The 22,220-nt window shown below is 35.5% G+C and overlaps 2 protein-coding genes and 1 long non-coding RNA gene across 3 annotated transcripts; all 3 read left to right on the plus strand.

Annotated features, from left to right (window-relative positions):
• Positions 1 to 6,092: 6,092 nt before the first annotated feature.
• On the plus strand, positions 6,093 to 7,294 carry LOC107762281 (uncharacterized). Its single transcript, XR_001642756.2, has 2 exons — positions 6,093 to 6,466; positions 6,862 to 7,294. It is a non-coding gene; the product is annotated as an uncharacterized LOC107762281 (long non-coding RNA).
• Positions 7,295 to 9,968: 2,674 nt separating this feature from the next.
• Positions 9,969 to 10,742, plus strand: LOC142164677 (uncharacterized). The gene has a single exon (XM_075222983.1). The coding sequence runs from the start codon at positions 9,969 to 9,971 to the stop codon at positions 10,740 to 10,742; it is 774 nt and encodes a 257-aa protein (XP_075079084.1).
• Positions 10,743 to 12,069: 1,327 nt separating this feature from the next.
• LOC142164681 (uncharacterized) lies at positions 12,070 to 12,651 on the plus strand. Its single transcript, XM_075222989.1, has one exon. The coding sequence runs from the start codon at positions 12,070 to 12,072 to the stop codon at positions 12,649 to 12,651; it is 582 nt and encodes a 193-aa protein (XP_075079090.1).
• The last annotated feature ends 9,569 nt before the right edge of the window (positions 12,652 to 22,220 follow it).

A 22,220-nucleotide genomic window follows, 5' to 3' on the forward strand; every position in this document is an offset into this window, starting at 1 on the left:
GTCGGAAATAACTTTTTATCTTCCTGAGGTACATAGGTATAAGATCTGCGTACATATTAATTATCTTCTCAAACTCTACTTGTAGTAAAAATAGCACGGGCTAGTCAGTTTTCGGGCTGGTCATTCAAAATTAGTCAGTGTTTGCAAAGTCATTGAAAAATAGCCACTCTTTTGCTGCAACACGGAAAATTCCAGTATAATATACTGGAGACCGATGCACCTATGTATGAACTTCCAACATATTATGCTGGAACTCCAACACGCGGAAAGTTTCAGCATATTATACTGGAGATTGGAGCACATGTATACCGGAACTCTAGTATATTATACTGGAATTTCAGTATATTATACTGGAGTATTTTTCCGGATTTTGAAAAGTGTTTTCGTTTAGATTTATCTTTACATGAAAAGTGGCTAAATTTCGATTACTTTTAAAACTGTGACTATTTTTGAATGACCACTTGTAAATCTGGCTTTGAATTTCTTCCCTACTTGTGAAATTATAGTTATTATTATTGTATACATTGACAGTATATAATTTCTACACGATTAGTGCCATTAACAAATCGTAATAGATTATTACTTTATTTTATAAGTTATGTTATCATAATTGGCATGTAAATTACATGTTATAGTTTAAACTCATTTGATAGCGTAAAACTTCTTTGCACACGATGCTCAAATCATAAACTCTTTGGCATATTTGAAGGTACACACTCTCTCTTTGCATTATATTAACAGATTTAAACGTTTCAAATTAGAGAATTTTCCAAGAAAATATGGTCCTCTGAATGCTTTATGCTCTTCCCATTTGATTGGTATACGTGGAGGCTTGGTTGATAGTTGACATTTCTGGAAAGATCGAATTATAATTAAGTAGAGTATATTTTACGAGGCTATCAAAAATAAAATAAAAAATATTGATTAATATAATCTAAAATTTCATCCAAGAAGATTTTTACCATATATCCTGCAACTTGATAACACGTCAATAAAAATAAATTAAATAATTGTCAAGACAGCAGCAAGATATTAACTTTGTCACAAGAGTAGAATCTAATTGGCCGTGGAAATCGTGCAAATTACTTCTAAATGTAATAGAATTCGTGTTTCTTAAAATTATAATATAGAGGTTTGACTGAAATAATTTTTTTTAATCTTAGAAGTACTGCACTTCCAACAGAAAAATATGAAAAGTACTGAGAACCATGCCACGTCGAACATCTCCAGAAACCGGTAGATACTTGGTTTCAGCAATTTCTTTAATAGCGTACTTATAAATTAAGCTTTTTATTCAGAATGAATCCCTCGTGTTATTCCCCACTGATATTAGAAGACATACAAATGTGGCTTTTTATTTTTTCATTTTTTAAGTTAAACCCGCCTTGTGGTGATAACTTTGGCACAATGTTACGGGGAAGTGCACGGTTAACCACTAATAATACATGTATTTATTTTTAAGTCATTGTTTAAAATGTCTTTAGCCACTGCTTTAATAAACTTTATTTGCCCAGACGAAAATATCCTTCTGCTCATAAAGTTCAGGACCAAGTGTCCTTAACTTTTGAACTTACAACTCTAAGTTCAGGACTTCAGGACTTCAGGATTACATGTCCTTAACTTTTGAACTTGCAACTCTAAGTTCAGGACCACCTGTCCTTAATTTCTGTGCTTGTAACTCTAAGTTAAGGACTACTTGTCCTTAACTTTTAAACTTGTTAGTCTAAGTTCAGGACCAAATGTCATTAACGTTTGAACTTGTAACTGTAAGTTTAGGACCAAATGTCCTTAACTTTTGAGCTTGTTAGTCTAAGTTCAGAACCTATTATCCTTAACTTTTGAGCTTGTTAGTCTATGTTCAGGACCTATTGTCCATAATTTTTGGGCTTCTTAGCCTAAGTTCAGGACCTATTGTCCTTAGCTTTTGAGCTTGTTAGTATAAGTTCAGGACTTCAGGACCTATTATCCTTAACTTTTGAACTTGTAACTGTAAGTTCAAGACCTATTGTCCTTAATTTTTGAGCTTGTTAGTCTAAGTTTAGGACCAAGTGTCCTTAACTTTTGAACTTGTAATTCTAAGTTCAGGACCAAGTGTCCTTAACTTCTGAACTTGGAACTCGAAGTTCAGGACCAAGTTATAAAAAGAATAGAGACAAGGATTTGCAAGTTAGTTAGATTCTAGAAAAATTAAAATTAATTTTAGCAAGGATCAATTAAGCATATATAAAATATTGAGGTCAAACTTGCAAACGAACAACAATAACAACAAACAGAGTGAAATCTTATAAGTAGGGTCTGGGAGGATAAAGTGTATGCAAATCTTACCCCTATTTTTAGGGGCGGCCCAACGAGTTTTGTGGCCTAAAGCCAAACTTTACGAGGGGCCTCAACTTTTTTTTTAAATATTTATTTATTTGAAGTCTATTTTTCTAGCTAACTTAGATACAAAGTTATTAATAGTTTTCTTTTAATCAATAACTCCTAATAAGTCTTTCTTTATTGACAATATAGCTAATCCATTTAACTTTTCTCGAGATATTGTTGATCTTGGGTAAGATGTTATCAATTTTAATTTTGAAAGCTTCTTTCTGATGAAGCGCCGGTAACAAGAGTTATTAACATTATTCCATAAGCAATATACGCATTGGAAAAAGAATCAAATCTTTTTATTTGACCGAGTGTATCAATTAAACTGTTATCATCTAATAGTTTTCTTAATACTTTCATATTCCGAAAATAAATCTAAATCATCTATATCGAATTGGTTATTATGCTTTAAGGAACATTCAAGATTAAGACAATTTTTTTTCAAGATTTTAATCATCTAGTGATCTTAATTTTTAGTGCTAAAGAAGAAACAAAAATTATTTCCATATACTTCGAATTGTTCAAATCTATTTTGAAGTAAAAAAAAAATAGTCTTGTCTACTATGTATAAAGTAATCAACTCCAAAGGACTCTTCGAAAGATTTTTAGATTTTATTATCAACATTCTCATCAAAATTGTCATTTCCTATATATCACATGTTTCTTACAAAATTCGGGTTTGATATTCATTTCAAGTGTAATTTTCTTGGCAAAAATCATAGCAGTTGCAAATCCTCTCTATACTTGTTAAAGAAAGAAATTAATTTTTTTCACTTTACATAATCTTTTTTTAAACTTATACATAGCCTATTAGGTATAACAAAAAATGGGGCCCCCACAATTATGAGGCCTAAAGTCGTTGCTTTACTTGCTTTATGGAAGGGACGCCCCTGCCTATTTTATGATGGTAGAGAGGTCGTTACCAAAAGACCATCGGCTTAAGAGAAGTGACAATGAAGCAATAAAGAGATAGTAGCAACAAGAAGTTATTAAGACACGGAGAGGCCAAACTTGCAATCGGTGACATTTAAACTAGTCTTAATTCAGAATTTAGCGACAAAAAATACGCTTAATCACAAACTAGTTAAGGTGCGCGATGTGGATCATCATTAATCACGCCGCAACACTAAAACTAGTCTTAATTCAGAATTTAGTTTTAGGCTCCTTAACACTAAAAAGTGCTCTATTACTAATACAATTAGCTCTTTTCGGAATTCGATTTCAAGGAATATAAAGCTTTTCTTCTGGGCGTACGTAGCACTTTCGATGTAGAGCATAAATTTATGTGTACAAATCTACTAAAATTGTAACAAATAGTATATATGAACCCATAACTTTTGATGCGGAGAATAAATTTATGTGTAAAAATCTACTAAAATTATAACAAATAGTATATATGAACCCATAAATTTAAGAATATAATGGGTTCAATACTAAAAATCTTAAAGGTTGAACCAATAAAATTTAAATCTTGAATCCGTTTCTATCTGAAGCGTCTTAATTAATTCGTAGCTACCGAAGTGTAGCGCTGAGGTGAGGAGTGCAAAAGAAACAAAAAAAATTGGGGACTTTTTCCTTCCTATACCATATATGAAATATTATTACCAAAAATGTGCATAGTTTCATATTTACCCGCCATGTTCACAGTTATTCTACAAATATTATACCATTCATTAAATACCAATTATTAGGAGCTGATTCTTTCCTAGTTAGGCGCGCTACAAATCTGGAACTAAATATTTTTCCAGATATTCCTATTTAGGCGTGCTACAATTATGGAAGTAAATATTCTTCCAGATATTTCATTAAATAAAGAATCATTGTAGCGTTAAAATTTCTTATTTAGATATCTCTAATTTTTTTTTTCTCTCTGAGAGATCAAATGACGTGAATAATCAGAGAGATAGAGTATGAGACCGGTTTTTGAAAATTGTTCCTATTTTCACCTAATCTTTCTGCTTATAGTCTCACTTAAACTTGTAGCTAAAAATATCGTTATATTTTTTTTTCATGAAAAATAATAAGTTGACAAATCTAATAATTGATGTCACTAGGTAGTATTTTTCAAACTCGACAAAGTAGTTGATGTAGCTTTCTAACATATTTCCCTCAATCTATAATTGAGAATACTATAATGAATCTTTAAGATTATGTCTAGTCGAAAATCCCAATGAAACTACAATCGAATAGGAATTGAGATATTAAAATTCAAAATACCCAGTTTGTAGATATTTTGTAAATTATTTGTATTATAATTGTAGATACTTTGTTTTTTGTTTCACAAATAAAAAACGACTAAAATTTCTACAAATCTTCTGCAAATAACGCAATTATATCGAAAATCCCAATTATGCTACAATTGAAATAGGAATTGGGATATTAAAATTAAATGTACCCAGTTTGTAGATATTTTGTAGATAAATTGTAGATTATTTGTATTCTGATTGTAGATGCATTGTTTTCTGTTTTCACAAATCCAAAACGACTAAAACTTCTACAAATCTTCTGCAAAAAACGCAATTATGTCGAAAATCCCAGTTATGCTACAATTGAATTGGGGATTGGGATATTAAAATTCAATGTACCCAGTTTGTAGATATTTTGTAGATAAATTATAGATTATTTGTATTCTTATTGTAGATGCATTATTTTCTGTTTGCACAAATCCAAAACGACTAAAACTTCTACAAAATCTTCTGCAAAAAGCGCAATTATGTCGAAAATACCAATTAAGCTACAATTGAATGGAAATTTGGGATATTAAAATTCAATGTACCCAGTTTGTAGATATTTTGTAGATTATTTATATTCTGATTGTAGATGCTTTGTTTTCTGTTTTCACAAATCAAAAACGACTAATACTTCTACAAATCTTCTGCAAAAATGCAATTATATCGAAAATTCGTTTTAACTTTAAAAATCAACATCCACAACCCTAAAGAGATAAAAACAAAAATAGTTGCTAGGGAAATTCTTTCTAGTTAAACAAATGGCAAATAACCAAAAAGGAGTCGGTGGTCATAGATTAAATTTAAAAAAAAGTTGGAAACAAGGAGCTCTTCAGATCTTGACTAGCCAACTAAGTCAATTGGTTTGCATAAAATAGAAGTACACACTAAAAGTTACTCTGCAGTAAAAGACATTGCTATTTATGAAGTTTTTGTAACCCGAGGCTGCCAACAGAGACCCCTTTCCAGTGTAGGGCGTGGGGTTTTGGCGTAAAAGATATAGCATTTTTTTTCACTGAATGTAGACGGAAAAAATTTAAATTGAACTTTAATGGTGGGTTAACGATGTTTCTACGGTTTTAGAAGAGGGAAAAGGGGTAAAAAGAACGTGTGTTTGAGTAAAACGTGGGTGAGGATGAGGGTTTGGGAGAGAGAAACGTGGGAGGGGTGGGATATACGGTACCTTGAATTAAGGAGGGATATACGCTACATTAATTGTACCCTTAAAATACACTATGGTATAGAATTGATAATTTGGTATACTAAATGTAATTATATCAAATCTTAAATATTGAGGGTAATAAGGTTTCCTATATGGTATAAGAATGTAAAAATTCCTAAAAAAGAAGGCATATAATAAGATTTGGGCCTAGTATATCTTTGCAATACTTAGCCAATCAAATAAATTATTGGGCCTGACTTAGGTATTTGGTTAGCCCAATTTTAGATGCACAAGCATCCAAATATGTATATCTCCATCTTAAACCACACAAAAAACGACGTTATAGAGATAGAATAATCCACACATGTATTTGGTGAAGCCATTGAAGAAATAGTCACACCCCTTTTCTACCCCCCCCCCCCCCACACACACACACACAAACCCCCCAATTATCCAAACAATGAATGTGTTCAAAACTTGTGGAGATAATTACCATCAATTATTAGTACCTACATTGAATTCCAAATATCGAAATGCAAATGCTAATTTTGCAGAATCATTAAAGTTTGCTCATAAAAACAGAAGAAAGCAGGCGGTAGTGAGAGGAAGTAGTGGTGGGGAAAGGCGTAGTTTCTTGACACTAGAAGAAGCTGGCCTTGTCGAAGTGTCTGGCCTCAGCACTCACGAACGTTTTCTATGTCGATTGACGGTACGTTATGGATTTAACTTATATATACTGACAATACAATTAAGTTTACGTTATGTAGTGCATTCTAGCTTGTTATAACATGTGATTTGCTTTATTTTCTATGTTATCAAGTTATTATAGTCAGTAACATGTTGCTAATGTATATCATCTTAACCTTATGGTGTAAAAAGGTTATACATTATTAGTGTATAAAAATTAAACTCTTATACTATATTCTTTTCAAAAAAAATTGGGATGGGAATAAGTTTGTGAATAGAGGACAAATAGAAGTGAGCGAAAGGAGTAAATTCGAACCACAGGAAAAAAAGTATGATGAGACATAATTTTGTTGAAATTTATAAATGAAGAGGCTCTTACATTTTTGTAAGTATAATCAATACAATTGTGTTGTGCAGATTTCGTCACTGAATTTATTAAGAGTGATAGCAGAGCAAGAAGGTTGTTCAATTGAGGAATTGAATGCTGGTAGGATATGTGATTGGTTCTTGAAAGATAAGCTAAAGAGAGAACAGAATTTGGATTCTGCTGTCCTTCAATGGGATGAATCCGACTTCCAGCTATAATTCCAGCCTCTGAATAGTAGCTGACTCAGTTCTTCTCATATTGAAAGGAATAAAAGAGGAAAAATCAACAAAACATCAACTTTTTCCTACTAATACTCCATATCTTCTTTATTTCCTAGGAATGCGACCTTTCTCGGGACCCTACATAAATACGAGATATTTTAGCTTTGGGATGTCACTGAAATCTATCATTAGATAGATTAATTTTGTTGTTTGCTTCTGTTATCTTAATACCTTGTTGTTATTGTTTGTTGATTCCTTTTCACTATCCTTTGAGCCGAGGGTCTATCGAAAATAGCTTCTCTACCTTTACCTTGTCAAGGTAATATCTACGTGCACATTACTCTCCCTAAACCCCACTTGTCGTCGTTGTAGATAGATTAATTTCAGGGATGATCATCATGGTCATTAGATAGGTTAATTCCACGGATAATCATCATCCTTTCAGTTTATTGTATCAAAGTCTTATAAGTTATTTTGTCTAAATGAGGGGAAAAAAATCATTAGGCATATAAGACTAGAAAATGCTAAATTTGGTTGCGGAAATATTAAGTACACTATCATTTCAACAATTCATCTTACATAACATCCACGTATACGACTAAACACATTTTAAGCAAAAAAACATTTTTTTTTTTTTGAATTAGCTAATAAATCAAGGACTTTCCTTCTACTTGCTAAGTTAAGCAAATTGATACTACTTCAAGGGATATTGTACGTTAAATTTGTAGTCGGGGATTTGTAATCGGGGATTGTCCTCCCGATTAATACTTGCGAAATTTGCTTCTTCAGGAATGATTTCTCTGAAGGCGCACGTTAAAAAGGGTTAGCTAACTTACGCACGACGATGATGGCTCGACGGAAATCACAGATAATTGCACCGCCTACAATACCGGAGACCGATGAAGGAGGTAGATTGGTAACACTGGAATCAGGGGTACCACAAATGATAAGCCAAATGCAACTAGTTCACTGGATAACTGGAATGGGAAGTGCACCAACCGTCATGCAAGCTTCAAAATGTGTTGAAATGGAGAAGCCCAAACTAGTAGAGGTAGATGTTAACACAGCAACAAGGAAGCTGACTTTCTCAGTGCAACAACCAAACCCTAGTCGATCAGAGCCGACTTTAGCTGATGTGGTCAAAGGAAATAAATCTCAGCAACATGGGATGCAATTGGAATATTATCCACCAATTTTGAAGGAAGGAGTGAACATTGTACGACTAAATCAAACAGAGGTGGCAGAGCAAACCTAGGAATGGAAAGCAGCACTAATTGGGTATGAACTGCATGGAACTCCCTCCTTCAAGGAAATGCTAAAATTTGTGTATGGTGTGTGGAATTTCATCACAACACCACTAGTATTCCTACACAATGATTGGTACTTTATATTTAGATTTAGCTATGAGGAAGATAAAAACAAAATTATATAGCAAGGTCCATATACATATCATATTAGACCCATGATATTGAAGCAATAGGCGACTAATTTCCATATGAGTAAAGAAGTGACTCGAACCGTGCCAATTTGGGTCATATTTCCAGGATTACCAATTCAATTCTGGACTAAGGAGAATTTGGGACATATAGCCAGCTATCTAGGAAAACGTATATTTTCAGATAAACTCACAGCTGAGGGATAGGATTTCCTATGCACGTATGCTTATTGAAATGAATATATCTCAGGAGTTACCAGATACAATGCCTATAGAGGAAGCAGATGGCAAATATAGAGAACAAGTCCTTGATTATGAATGGAAACCTTCATTTTGTGAGGGGTGTTTTCAAATAGGACAACATGCTGACAATTGTGAGAAGGCTCCATCAGTAATGCAATAGAAGCAAACCAATGAACACAAAGACAACATGGAGAAACATGATAAACAGCAGAGGCAGATGACAGCAGTTAAGCAACAACAGTTAAGCAATAGCAGAGAAAACAGCCTGCTGCCCAGTGGAGAGTTAAACCTGTTGTTGAGCAAACAAAAGAGCAGGAAAACCAGAATCCTGAACAAGCACATAAACAACAGGAAATTCAAACTAGTACAGAGCAAATTAATGAACAAGAGGTGGAAATGCAGCCACAACAAAAATCTAGAGGGAAGCAAAAGATGAAAGCTCAAGGACAAACACAACAGAGAGTCAGAAGGGAGCGCTAACTGATGCTAATTTAGAGAATATGCTGAGGAAAAACATATATAGTCCATTGAGAATACAGGAAGATAGCAGCACTGAAAAGGTGACTGAAGGGATTGGCCTCAACGAGGAAAATCCACCATGATAATAAGTTCCTGGAATGTAAGAGGGCTGAACAAGCCCTTTAAGCAGAAAGAACTCAAGGACCTTCTCCTTAAACACAAGATCACTTTACTAGGCTGCCTTGAGACAAATATAAAGCCTAGGAGTATTAGCAAAGTTAAAGGAAAGTTCTGTAAAGAATGAAAAGTGTATTCAAATAAAGCTATAAGTAAAATTGGGAGAATCTGGCTCTTTTGGAAGGAAAACATGGTGCAAGTCCACATACTTCTGGTAACTACCCAACTGATACACTGCCAAGTGAAGGATAAAGGAACACCATTTTCATGTTACATAATATTTGTATATGGGAAGAATAAGATAAATGAAAGGAGAGATCTATGGGAACAACTCAGACAGATTCATAGTACTATGCATGAGGCTTGGTTAGTCATAAGGGACTTCAACAATATTTTGTCTATCAATGATAGGATCAATGGGCAACCTGTGCATCAAGCTTAACTTGTGGACTTTCAAGAATGCATAAAGGATATTGGATTGGGGCAGTTAAATAGGAAAGGCTGTCAATGGTCATGGTGTAATAAAAAGTATGCAGGGAGTAGAATATATAGCGACATTGATTAGGCGTTTGGGAATGCTTCATGGCTTACACATTACAGTAGCCTAGAGGCTGTTTTTGAAATGCCTGGAGTATCTAACCATTCCCCTATTATTATCGACACGGATGTAGCCAAAAATCACTTGCCAAAGCCTTTTAGACTATATAATGTGCTGCTAAATCATAAGGAGTTTAAAGGGGCTGTCCATGAGGTGTGTAACCAACAAGTACAGGGGCATACCATGTACTCACTTTGGCTGAAATTACAGAGGCTAAAAGACAAAACACAACAAATGAACAAGGAGATATCTTCACTGGAGAAGAAGCTTGGCAATCTCAGGGTGCAGCTGCAGAATACCCAAGGAAAACTTGATGAAGATCCATTCAATACCCAATTAATAGCCAAGGAAAAGAAATTGCTTCTGCAGATTGAAAGATGGGAAGGGGTAAATGAACAAGTACTTAGACAGAGATCCAGAGCAATGTGGATAAAAGCAGGTGATCAGAACACTAAATTCTTTCATGCTCACTTGAAGGCCAGACAATCTAGGAATAGAATAACATCTATATGCAATGATCAAGGGCTTAGAGTGACAGAGCCAGTATTGATAGAACAAGAATTTAGAGGTTTCTTTCAAACACTCTTGGGCACTTCAGCTACAGAACTTCCTTGCATTGATATTGATACAGCCAGGAATGGGCACTATCTAACCAAGGAGCAACAACAACTATTCAATGCACAGGTAACAGAGGAGGACATTGACCAGGCCTTTAAAGACTTGCCAAATGATAAGGCTCCTGGAATAGATGGATTTTCAGCTGAGTACTTTAAGGCATACTGGTATGCTATTAGATGAGAGGTTAAACGAGCAGTACAAGGGTTTTTCACTAATGGAAAACTATTGAAAAGTGTCAACTGCACAACAGTAATATTGATGCCTAAGGTTGCTAGCCCCACATCTGTCAAAGAATATCGACCTATAGCATGTTGTTCCACTGTGTACAAGATCATCTCAAAGATCATTACAGCAAAGTTGAAGATGGTGGTGAATTTCATTGTGGGACCTTCTCAATCAGCCTTCATTGAAGGGAGAAACATACTGGATAATGTCATCATTGCTCATGAACTGGTCAAGGGATATACTCAAAAAGGGGTCTCACCAAGATGCTACACTAAAGTAGACATAAGAAAAGCTTAAGACTCAGTCGAATGACCTTTTTTAAAGATGATACTGCTAAAATTTGGAATGCCTGCAAAGTTTGTGCAATTGATAATGGAGTGGGTGACCACTATCAGCTACTCCTTGCTACTGAATGGAGGCTTGAATGCTAAATTCCAAGAAAAGAAGGGACTAAGACAAGGAGACCCAATGTCTCCTTACCTGTTTGTTTTGGTGATGGAGTACCTAAATAGTGCTTTGAAGAGTTTGAAGTTCAATCCAGACTTTAACTACCATCCAAGATGCTCCAGAAATAACATAACCTACATATGCTTTGCTGATGATTTTATTTTATGTTGTAGAGCAGACAAGGTTTCTATAAGCCTACTACTGGAAAGGTTTAATAATTTCTCTCACGTGTCAGGTCTCAAGGCCAATATGGAGAAGAGTTCTCTATACATTGTTGGTGTTACTAGGGAATTCAAAGAAATGATCTTAGAAGAAATACAATTCACACTAGGGGAGCTACCATTTAAATATCTTGGAGTACCCTTGTCTTCAAAGAAATTGAGTATACAACATATGCCATTGATTGAGAAGATCACTGCTAGGATCAACTGTTGGACTGCTAAATTTCTCTCATACAGTGGAAGACTTCAGCTACTTAAGAGTGTGGTATTTGAAATGCAGACATATTGGGCACGTGTGTTTCTATTGCCAAATAAGATCATCAAACTAATAGATATAGCATGCAGAAACCTTTCTGTGGACAGGAAACAATGAACCATCTAGAAGGGCCTTAATAGCTTGGGATACAATTTGTATGCCATTATCAGCAGGTGGACTAAATGTTCTGGATATTCACTTCTGGAATAAGGCTGCCTTATGCAAGCTAATGTGTGCTATAAGTGCAAAGAAGGACACCCTGTGATCCAACAGATCCATAGCTTCTACATTAAAGATCAAAATGTCATGACAATAGGCGCTCCTAAGCAGGCTTGTTGGCTTATTAGGAAGATTTTTTATGCCGGGGACTAGTTCATTGAAAAGGAGCCCAGCTGCTGATTTGAACCGCTGCCATAAGCAAGGAAAATTCATCATCAAGCAGCTCTATATTGCAACAAGACATCAGTACCAAAAGAGTCCTTGGAAGAGATTAACAATAGGATCCAAAGCACTGCCAAAACACCAGTTCATACTCTGGTTGATTTTACTATGTGGATCATCAGTAGCGACCAAAGAGATGGGGAATATCAGTAGCGACTGTGTACTATGTGGAAAGAATGTGAAGGAGACAATGGAACATATGATGTTTGCATATGATTACTCCAAAACTATATGGGCTACTTTACTACAGTGGATAGGAGAAAGACATCAAATTGGAAGCTGGGATGAGGAAATTGAATGGATAACAAGGAGGGCTGCCAGCAAGGTTAGAGGTAATATGCTAGTATTTTTATTTGTAGCAGTGGTCTACCACACCTGGGCAGAGAGAAACCAAAGAAGATTTCATGGAAAGATGATTGCCTGCACTCAGAGGATTAAAGACATTGTATTGGAATTACACATTAAAGGCAGAGTGAATCCAAATGGTAAAAAGAATTAGAAAGGCTAAAGAATTTTCTCAGCTAGATTGAGTTAATTGCAAGTGTAACAGGAAAATGTTTAATCTGTTTGGTCATATAGTTATTAGATAAGGTCTAGCTCTAGAGTCCAATTGAGCTAGCGATTGTAAATACTTATACTTGGTTAAATAAATATTTGACAGTTTAACCAAAAAAATACTTTCAACATGTGACACCAAAATTCCATGTTTAGGATCGAAACTTCTCGAGCTGAACTAAAACTGTTTTATTTTATAAATATGAATTTGCCAATACTTTTAAACCCTTGATAGGTGGAGGAGATTGGCTGTATGGCCTCTTATAAATATTTTTAATTAAAGATTAATAAAATATAACATGTGAGATTAATAAACAAAATATACTTTTATGTATTTATAAGCTTTTTTTTTCTATTCAAATTATAACCGGTCAAACGAGGTCATTCCCTCTGATAAGCTGGCTTGTTAAGGCTGAAAATTTGTAACAAATAACATGCTCTTCATTTTGTAGACAAGTCCATAATTTATGGTGCAATTTTTTTTTACATTATCAAGGAATATAATTTAAATCTTTTACAAAAAACAATAGGGCGTCTATGGTCAAAACAAGGTTAATTGTATCTAAAACATCATCGTACCATCGTCCTATGAGTTGCCAAGTCATCTCGCCGGAAAATTTGCCGGGGTCAGATCAATCTCGATCAAATTCTCTTCTTCAGCTTCACAACTCCTCTTCCCGTCCAATTCAATCTCTATCAATCCTTCCTTATCTTCTTCCTCCCACCGAAAACACAAATTCTCCGGCGAGTCCCAATTTCCCGTAACCGGTGAATCCCGCCCGACGAACTTTCCGTACCCGTATCTGTTTCCGGGTAATAGAATTCCCCATCTTCAAACTCCTCGTGAATCACCTCCGGTGGAGCTCTCACGTTCCATTCAACGAATGATTCTGCGTAAAACGGATTCAGTTTCGGGTTGAAGTTCGGGTTCGGGTCAAAATCCGGGTCTTGCTCGGTTTTGAGGTCCACACTGGATTCGCACGACACCCATTTGTAATCATGATCACCCGAAAGTATAAATGGAACCCGTCTCGGGTTCGGGTCAAAATCCGCGTCTTTTTCAGTATTCGGGTCCACATGGGATTCCCGTGACTCCCATTTGGAATCATGATCACCCGAAACTAGAAATGGAGCCGGTTTCGGGTCAACCCGGGAAACCAGTGATGGTGATTTTTGGGTGGAAATGAATTCTTCTGAATTGGGTTTCTTTTCTTTTCCTTCGTGATTTTCCTCTTGGTTGGTTTTCTGAGTTTGACCAAGTCTTAGAAGGGAAAGTAAAAGAAGTGAAGTGGAAAGGAAAACGGGAGAGAAAAGAATTATTTGGTAATTGGCGGTGAAGTAGAGAAGAATGAGAGTGTAAAGACTGATGATGGTTGAGAAGAGGGGGTTTGAAGGCGGAGAGGAAATTGTTTCTCCGTGTAAATTAGCCATAGCATTGGGAATTTGATTCGGACGGAAAGGAATTTATTTTGTTCCATTTTTTTTAAAGAGAGAGAGAGAGGAGAATGAATTCCATGTTTAGATTTTTCTTTCCCTACATTACGGCCAATAAGGGTGCGCAATGAATTGAATATTCCATGAATTTCAATTTGCATGACATTTAATTTAAATTTGAAATTAAATTAGATTAGTTCAACTCACTATTTTAAAATTAAATTTAAATAATTAAGAACTATACGAAAAGTATGATAAATATAGTATTTTTTTCTCATATCAATATAAACATAAAATATATTTTAAAATATGACTCAAACCTCATATAATTTGACTCTAGATATGCAAAATATGTCCTCTAGATTGAGACGGATGGAATAGAATAATAGTTTGTTTGCCCAAATTTCTTTTTAGCCAAAAGTATTTTTTTCTATAGTTAAGGTGCTTGGACATACTTTTGGAAGAGAAAAAACTTTTGAATAGAAGCAGAAACCGTTTTTGAGAAGTAGAAAAATGTAATTTCTCTCAAAAAAGTTTTTAGAAAAATATTTTTGAAAAAAATATACTTAAAATTGCTTTTTAAAAGCTTGATCATATATTAATTACTGCTCAAAAATAATTTTTAAATTAATTATCCAAACATAAACCGTTTATTAGCAAAAATAGAAAAATACTTATTAAGTTAATTTTAGAAGGTTAGGCCAAACAAGCCATAAGACCAGAAGGAATGAAATTTCCGGTAAGAGTGATTGAATGAGCATATTGATACAATGTACTCTATTCATTTGATTCTTTTTATATAGAGATATCCATGATATAGTGAGAGAGGAAAAGGAAAAAGTGAAATGGTCCTCTCATGTTGAGTGGGTTAAATATATATATTTGCACTTGTTACTTGCATCAAATAAATAAATGTAAAATATGTGTGTTTTATATAAATATCTATCACTTAACTATGATTTATGATTTGTATTTTTACTTTAACGTTTAACTGCTAAAATTAAATTATTTGATATGATATAAATATTGAGTATGTACAAATATTTATCGTTCAATGAAAATATTTATTACTCTTCGAATATCTTAGAAGGGAGAAGAAAAAAAGCAACTAATTTTGGTGGTCATTTTATGTCAATCGATTGTCCACTAGGTTGCCTTAGTACATTAAGTTAGAATGTCTGCAATGATTGGAATCCATTAAGTGCAAGCAAGGGTGAAGTGAATTGAATATATTGGAGGAAGAAGACAAGGGAAAAATGGAATTTGATTGAATGAGCATACGGACACCACGCATTGTATTCCTTTGATTCTTTATATAAACATATTTAGGGGTAGCAAATGGGCGGATCATATTATTCGACCCGATTCAAATTTAATACGAATAGAAAATGAGTTTATCGATGGATAATATGGATATATTCATATTATCTATGGCTTTTTTAATATGATCACTTTTCGGAGAATTCTTAGTATCTCAAACTTAAGGAACCCCCAATTTTAATCTTTACAAGTATAAAAGTTAAACCTATTAGTTGTCCATTGATTATTCATTTTCGAATAGAGGAAAGGAAGAAGAGAAATGGTTATGCGGGGTAGTGATTGCAGGAGTAGAGGAAAGGCTTTAGGTGTATAAAACATCATTTTGGTGAAAAAGAGGTGTGTCAAAAGAATTTAGGTATAACTTCTGGAGGCAAGGTATGTATTAGGGGTGGGCGTTCAGTATTTCGGTATTCGGTTTATCAATTGTGTATACCAAATACCATACCAAAATATTTTGGTACGGTTCGATATTTCTTATTTTGGTTCGGTACGGTCTCGGTTTAACAATCAATGAATAATCAATGCTAAGTGCTAACAGTGCACATGCACAATTGAAATTTTCACATGGTAATTCAGTGATTCACAATGTGCACAACTGCACAATGTAACAGTGCACAACTGCACAATGTGCGCATGGTTGAAACAAGAATAACATATTATATTCTGGCAATTCTGGCCAACTGCAATTAACACTTGACAGTTCAATACTGCAATTAAATCTGTACACAAACACAACTACACAACACAACTTAACAGTTGACACAACTGGCCAACTGCAAGTCTGCAACAGTCTGCACATTACACAACTTAACTGGCCAACTTAACTCAATACTGCAATTAACTAGCCAACTGCACATTACACAACTTAACACTTAACACAGTACACAATTGAATCTGTACACAACTACACAACACATTACACAACTTAACACTTAACACTTAAACACAGTGTAATAAAAACACAGTCCAACAAAAATAGTCTTAACACTTAAACACAGTGCAACTGGCCAACTGCAAGTCTACAGCAGTCTTAACAGTCTTAACACTTAAACAGTTAAACATAGTGCAACAAAAATAGAGAGGGCATCCCTCAACAAACAGTCTTAATTCTTAAACATGAATTCCAGGAAGACGCGCAAGACAACGCTTAATATGCTTCCTTAAATCAATTGTTCCATTCCTCTTTGGATTAACATTATATACTTGACCACAATGTTTGCACTCTACTTTGCGAACTTCTCCGTTATCTTCTTTCACCACAAAGTATTCCCAAATATCGGAGCGTTGAGCAGTAGCACGGGGCATGATTGCACTTGAACCTAAAAAAATATAAATCATAAGTTAGAATATTACATTTTGATGATAATAAAACAAAACTACAAAATACTAAGTATATCATTATCACCAAACAAATAGAGTATTAAACTTACCACTCAAGATGCAAGTTGCAACTATGCATCAAACAATGCTAGTAGTGCTTCCATTATTTTCCATATCTAAAGATAATACGACCAAATATGTCATACAAATGAAAAAGCATGATATATTATTTTGAATTAAAGTACACACAAAATATTAAAGCTTACCAAGCTCGAGTTCCTCAAGATACTTCAAGTCTTCTTCAATACTAATAGGATTCTTCTCTTCTCTAAGCCAATCTTGAACACAAATAAGAGCTTGCACACATTTAGGAGTCAATGAACTCCTAAATGAACCAAGAATACGGCCACCAGTGCTAAACGCGCATTCCGACGACACACTAGATTAAACAAATATAAACATAAATTAAAAATTAATAAATTAACTACCTTGCTATCAGTAATGCTGAGAGAATGTAAATATGAGAGTGCACTTTTAGATTTTAGTTATTTCAAACTAGCTATAAGTAGCTTAAACTACCATGTTTCTGCTATAACTAATTAACAACATCTTTCCAACAGATGCAGCAGCAGTCTAATGTAACTGCAGCTAAGCAAAAGCTAAAAAGGCTAAAGAAGCCATTAACAATATCTTTTTCTAGCCATCTATAAATAAATAAAAAACCATGGCCATTACTACTCAAGTGACAAGTCCACACTCCACAATTATTTAAATCTTTCCAAACAAGCAACCATAAGAATGTCACAACAAAGAAGACTAACAGTGAATTCACTCAACTGTCATCATCCTAAAGTGTCTATCACAAGAAAAATGCAAGGAAAGTTCTAAAAATCAGACCTAAACAAAGTAATCATATGGTAAGCCTAACACATAGTCGTGTACTCACAACTGTTATTATACAAGCAAATGAATTAAACAGCATGAACGTGATACAGATGATATTTTCCTACTAAAGGGAAAAGCTCGGAACAGCAGTTCATTCAATCAGCAGTACAACCAAAAGAAAGCGAAACATACCTTTGAAATTGAAATTAAATCGAGCCTGGAACACTGGAACAGGACAACAGCGTCTTCGACACTTCGTTTGCCCAGAATTTGTGAGGAGTGAGGAATCGAATCGAGCTGGAAATCGCCGGCTATAACCCTAAATTAGTTTGATGCAGAAAATCAGAAATTAAAAAATTTATGCGTCTGAACTCTGAACTCAAAAAGTTCAAAACTTAAAAATATAAAAACTCAGAAAAAACCTCAGAGAGTAGTCGAGTACTGGGATGAGAATGAGATGAGATGAGACTTACAAAACTTACAAAAGTAGTGAAGTTAACCGGTGAAGATGAGATGAGACTCGAGCTCGACTGTCGACTGGTCGTAACTCGTAAGTCGTAACTCGTAGACTGATATCCTAAGCAGTCGATTCTCGTCTAGACTCGCAGACTGATATCCTAGACTCGCAGTCGATTCTCGTCTTCTTCTTCTCGATGATATCCTTCCTAAGCAGTAAGCCCTAATGTCTAATGCCCTACTTTGATGAGAATGCCTAATTTGATTCTCGACTTGGGTCTTGGGTATTAACTGACTTGGGTAATTGATTGGGATTGGGCTTGGGAGTTGGGGGAACTGGGCTTGGGTGGGACGCCGGGACGGTATGGGACTATGGGGCATGGGCTATTAAATAGGTAATTGGGCTTAGAACTTAGATATAGTCATATATATTATATAGGTTCACCAAATTTTCGGTATTTCGGTTTACCAAAATTGTAAAATTATAACACCGAAAACCGAACCGAAATACCGAAATACCAAAAATCCAGTACCGAATTAGACCGAAATACCGAAAAAACCGAAACCGAAATACCAAATTAATTTGGTTCGGTTCGGAATTCGGTTTTTCGGATTTTATGCCCACCCCTAGTATGTATTAAGCCTTTTATTTCTATAATTTGAATAGAAGTAGTGTGGCCACTATAGACTCTAAAAAAAATTTAAAATATTTTTCTCAAATCTCAAAAGTTTTGAAAATTAACATTGGCGTCCAAGTAGAAGAATGTTGGAATTTGGACTTGCGTTAATTGGTTATAGCTTGAAAGGATAGTGGCGTGACCCAAGTGGTAGATAAAAAAGGCCTAATATTAAATATTATATGTGTGGATAAGTGAGACCCAATAACAATTGACCTGTAATGGTAGACACTCTTTATAAATAGAGGTCAATCCCCCTTTTCCTAGCTATTAGAAAAAACTAGCGTATTCTGTCTCTTGAATACGTAGTAAAGGTAGACGTCCCATCGATCAAGTTCTCAGGGCTGTGAGAGCGGGTAGCTAGTGGATCCTGGAAGTTGGTCTCAGGTTTAATCGTCGTTTGTTGTTGTTGCTGAATCGATGGAGTTTAACTGTGCGCTTCTTTAAACTCTAACTCTAGATTGATTGTGTAATTGTGCATTAATCTCTGCTATGACTACAAATTGATTATCTTAAAGTTGGTATCAAAGTCACCATAGTTAGGGATTAAGATCAATGAAATTAATCTTGAATTTCAAAATATATGTAGTATTGCTTTCAACTTTCGAACAGCAGTACAACACAACGAAATTTGGTTCACTATGTCGTTGTTTTAGTTGAACTTCTCATCGATAGGTAGAGATGTATCCACTATTTTTGCAAAATGGCTTTTAATCTAATATAATTGAATTAAGGATTAAAATCATCAATAAGTGAAAAGGGGTTAGGAAGAGATAAATAGGTGGCGGCGGCAAAAGTGGGTTTAACCACCATATTGACAAAACAAGAGAATCTTTTTTTTCCCTTGGTTAATTATTGGATGAAACCAATAAGATAACATTAAAATTGAGAGGGATTCTGGTGTATGTTTTGAAATTGGTCAATTCAATTTGAAAGAATTATTTAAAGTCCAAAGGGATTTTTGTTAACAGTTGCCGAAAAGCAGCATACTAATTTCTCTATAACAGCCCAGCCCGCTAGTGATATTGTCCGCTCTAGGCCTAGGTCCTCACAGGTTTAAAACGCGTCACTAGAGTCTAAGGCCTGTTAACTTATATACCCAGCATCCCTTTTGTGTTTTACCGATGTGGGACTCTGTCTATAGTCTGGGGTGTTACATACACCCCCTCTTATGGACTCAGCGTCCTCGTTGAAGTTTGCCCTACCGCATGAGATTCGCCTAGACTCAGCATTGAGGTTTGCCTCGCCTAACCGGAATTTGCCTAAACTCAGTTGAACTCTGATCTGACCCACCATCGGCAAGGCTGACACAAGGGTGGCTCTGATACCATCTGTAATAGCCCAGCCCGCTAGTGATATTATCCTCTCTGAGCCTAGGCCCTCACGGGTTTAAAACACATCACTAGGGTCTAAGGCTTGTTACCTTATATACCTAGCATCCCTCTTGTGGTTTGTCGATGTGGGACTCTGTCTATAATCTAGAGTGTTACAGTAATAGATTGTATAAACTCTTTCAAACTCTTAGACTTATGTTAGATGCTCATGACCGGTGACACCCTGATGTTGGGCTGTGTTAGTTTCTGCAAATTGTATTATTCACTTTTATTTTGGGATTATTATCATGTTAATGACTTAAATTGTGTTATTATAATTGTTAAAAATAAATTGAGAGTTGTGTCGGCTAACCTTGTCTTCACGAGAGGCGCCATCACGATCGGGTCCGAATTTAGGGTCGTGACAATTACAGAACTAGAAACAGAAAATAAGATAGAATGGAGAAACACTGGGCTGCGAATGCTAGGTAGCTACCTAGTGGATTCCGAATGGCCTGCTGGGAGAAATCAACCCTCACTGGCGGGACTTGAAGCTCCTAAATCTGCACACAGGGTGCAGGGAGTAAAGTAAGTACTCCAACTCAGTGAGTAATAATAGCGATAAGAAATCACATAAAAATACAACAACATCTATAAGGAGGCATAGTAAAACCAATAAAGTGCAATAAAACAGTGAAATCTCATAAAACATCTTAGTTCAGTATAAGCTTCTTTAAAACACCTTTTTAACAGTTAAACAAGTAAATAAAAGGTAGCTAGAAGAGATAAACACATAAAATCCGCCCCTCAGGCACAATGTCAACAGAATCAGCCCCTCGGGTAATAACATAGAACAACACTAGCCCCTCGGGCTATATCTCATATCACAATAGGTACCCACGCTCACTAGGGGTGTACAGACTCCGGGAGGGGCCCCTTACGGCATAAGAATAATATCAAGCCATCTCGTGGCATAATCAATAGGCTTTCGGCCTCATATCAAGCCACCTTGTGGCGTAAAACTCAGGCCCTTGGCCTCATAATCATGAATTAGTGTGTCACTGCTACGGCGTGCAACCCGATCCAAAAGTATCCTCACAACACAGGCCTTCAGCCCTACTTAGTCAGAAATTTCTAAAAGCCACCCGGACATAGTAAAATATGATGCTCTGCCCAAAATATCATTTAAAGTGTTAAAACAGAGTAAACATGGTTGAGTTATGAAAAACAATATATAATAGCATGACTGAGTGCAGATAAAAAGTCAAAAAAGTTTGAAAATATCAGTAAAATCCCCTAAGGGTCCAAACAGTTGGCACGAGGCCCAAATATGGCATTCAATCCAAAATATGATGGTAGCAAACAGTTTTCAATCAAATAAGCAGTAAAACAATCATTCGGGACGGACTAAGTCACAATCCCCAACGGTGCACGACCCCACACCCGTCATCTAACATGTGCGTCACCTCAAAGTAGCACAATGATGTGAAGTCCGGGGTTTCATACCCTCAGGACAACATTTACAATCATTACTCACCTCTATCCGGTCCAAACTTTAGCTCGTGACGCCTTTGCCCCTTGAATCGGCCTCAACTCGCATCAAATCTATCCAAAATCAGAATCACGACGTCAAAATATGCTAAGGGAACGAAGCCCATGCGAAAATAATTAATTTACAACATAAATCCTGAAATTAACCAAAACCCGACCCCCAGACCCACGTCTCGGAATTCGATAAAATTTATATCAATAGATTCCTTATCTCCCCACGAGTTCATACATATCAAAAGTCCCAAAATCTTACAACAAATGGCCCCTCAAATCCTCAAGTCAAGGTCTCCAATATCAAGCCCTAATCCCCAATTTTTAACCCTAAATTTCCATTAATTTCAAGCCAAATCAGTGAAATAATGCCATAGGATCGATTATTAGGTTCAAAAATCTTACCTCCAGACGTTATCCCTTGAATCCCTCTTCAAAATGACTTCCCCAAGCTCAAACCCGAATAAAAATGGTGAAGAACAACTCAAAATTCGCAAAGGGGAGTTTATATACTTTCTGACCCAGGATTTTCGCACCTGCGACCCAAATCCCACTCCTGCGGTCTA

Source organism: Nicotiana tabacum, chromosome 1 (assembly GCF_000715075.1).
Source record: "Nicotiana tabacum cultivar K326 chromosome 1, ASM71507v2, whole genome shotgun sequence".
Lineage (NCBI taxonomy): Eukaryota > Viridiplantae > Streptophyta > Magnoliopsida > Solanales > Solanaceae > Nicotiana > Nicotiana tabacum.

What these genes read in the sequence shown, in the direction of transcription:
- LOC142164681 (XM_075222989.1), top strand. Translation starts at nt 12,070, where the DNA reads ATGCCGGGGACTAGTTCATTGAAAAGGAGCCCAGCTGCTGATTTGAAC.
- LOC142164677 (XM_075222983.1), top strand. Translation starts at nt 9,969, where the DNA reads ATGCCTGGAGTATCTAACCATTCCCCTATTATTATCGACACGGATGTA.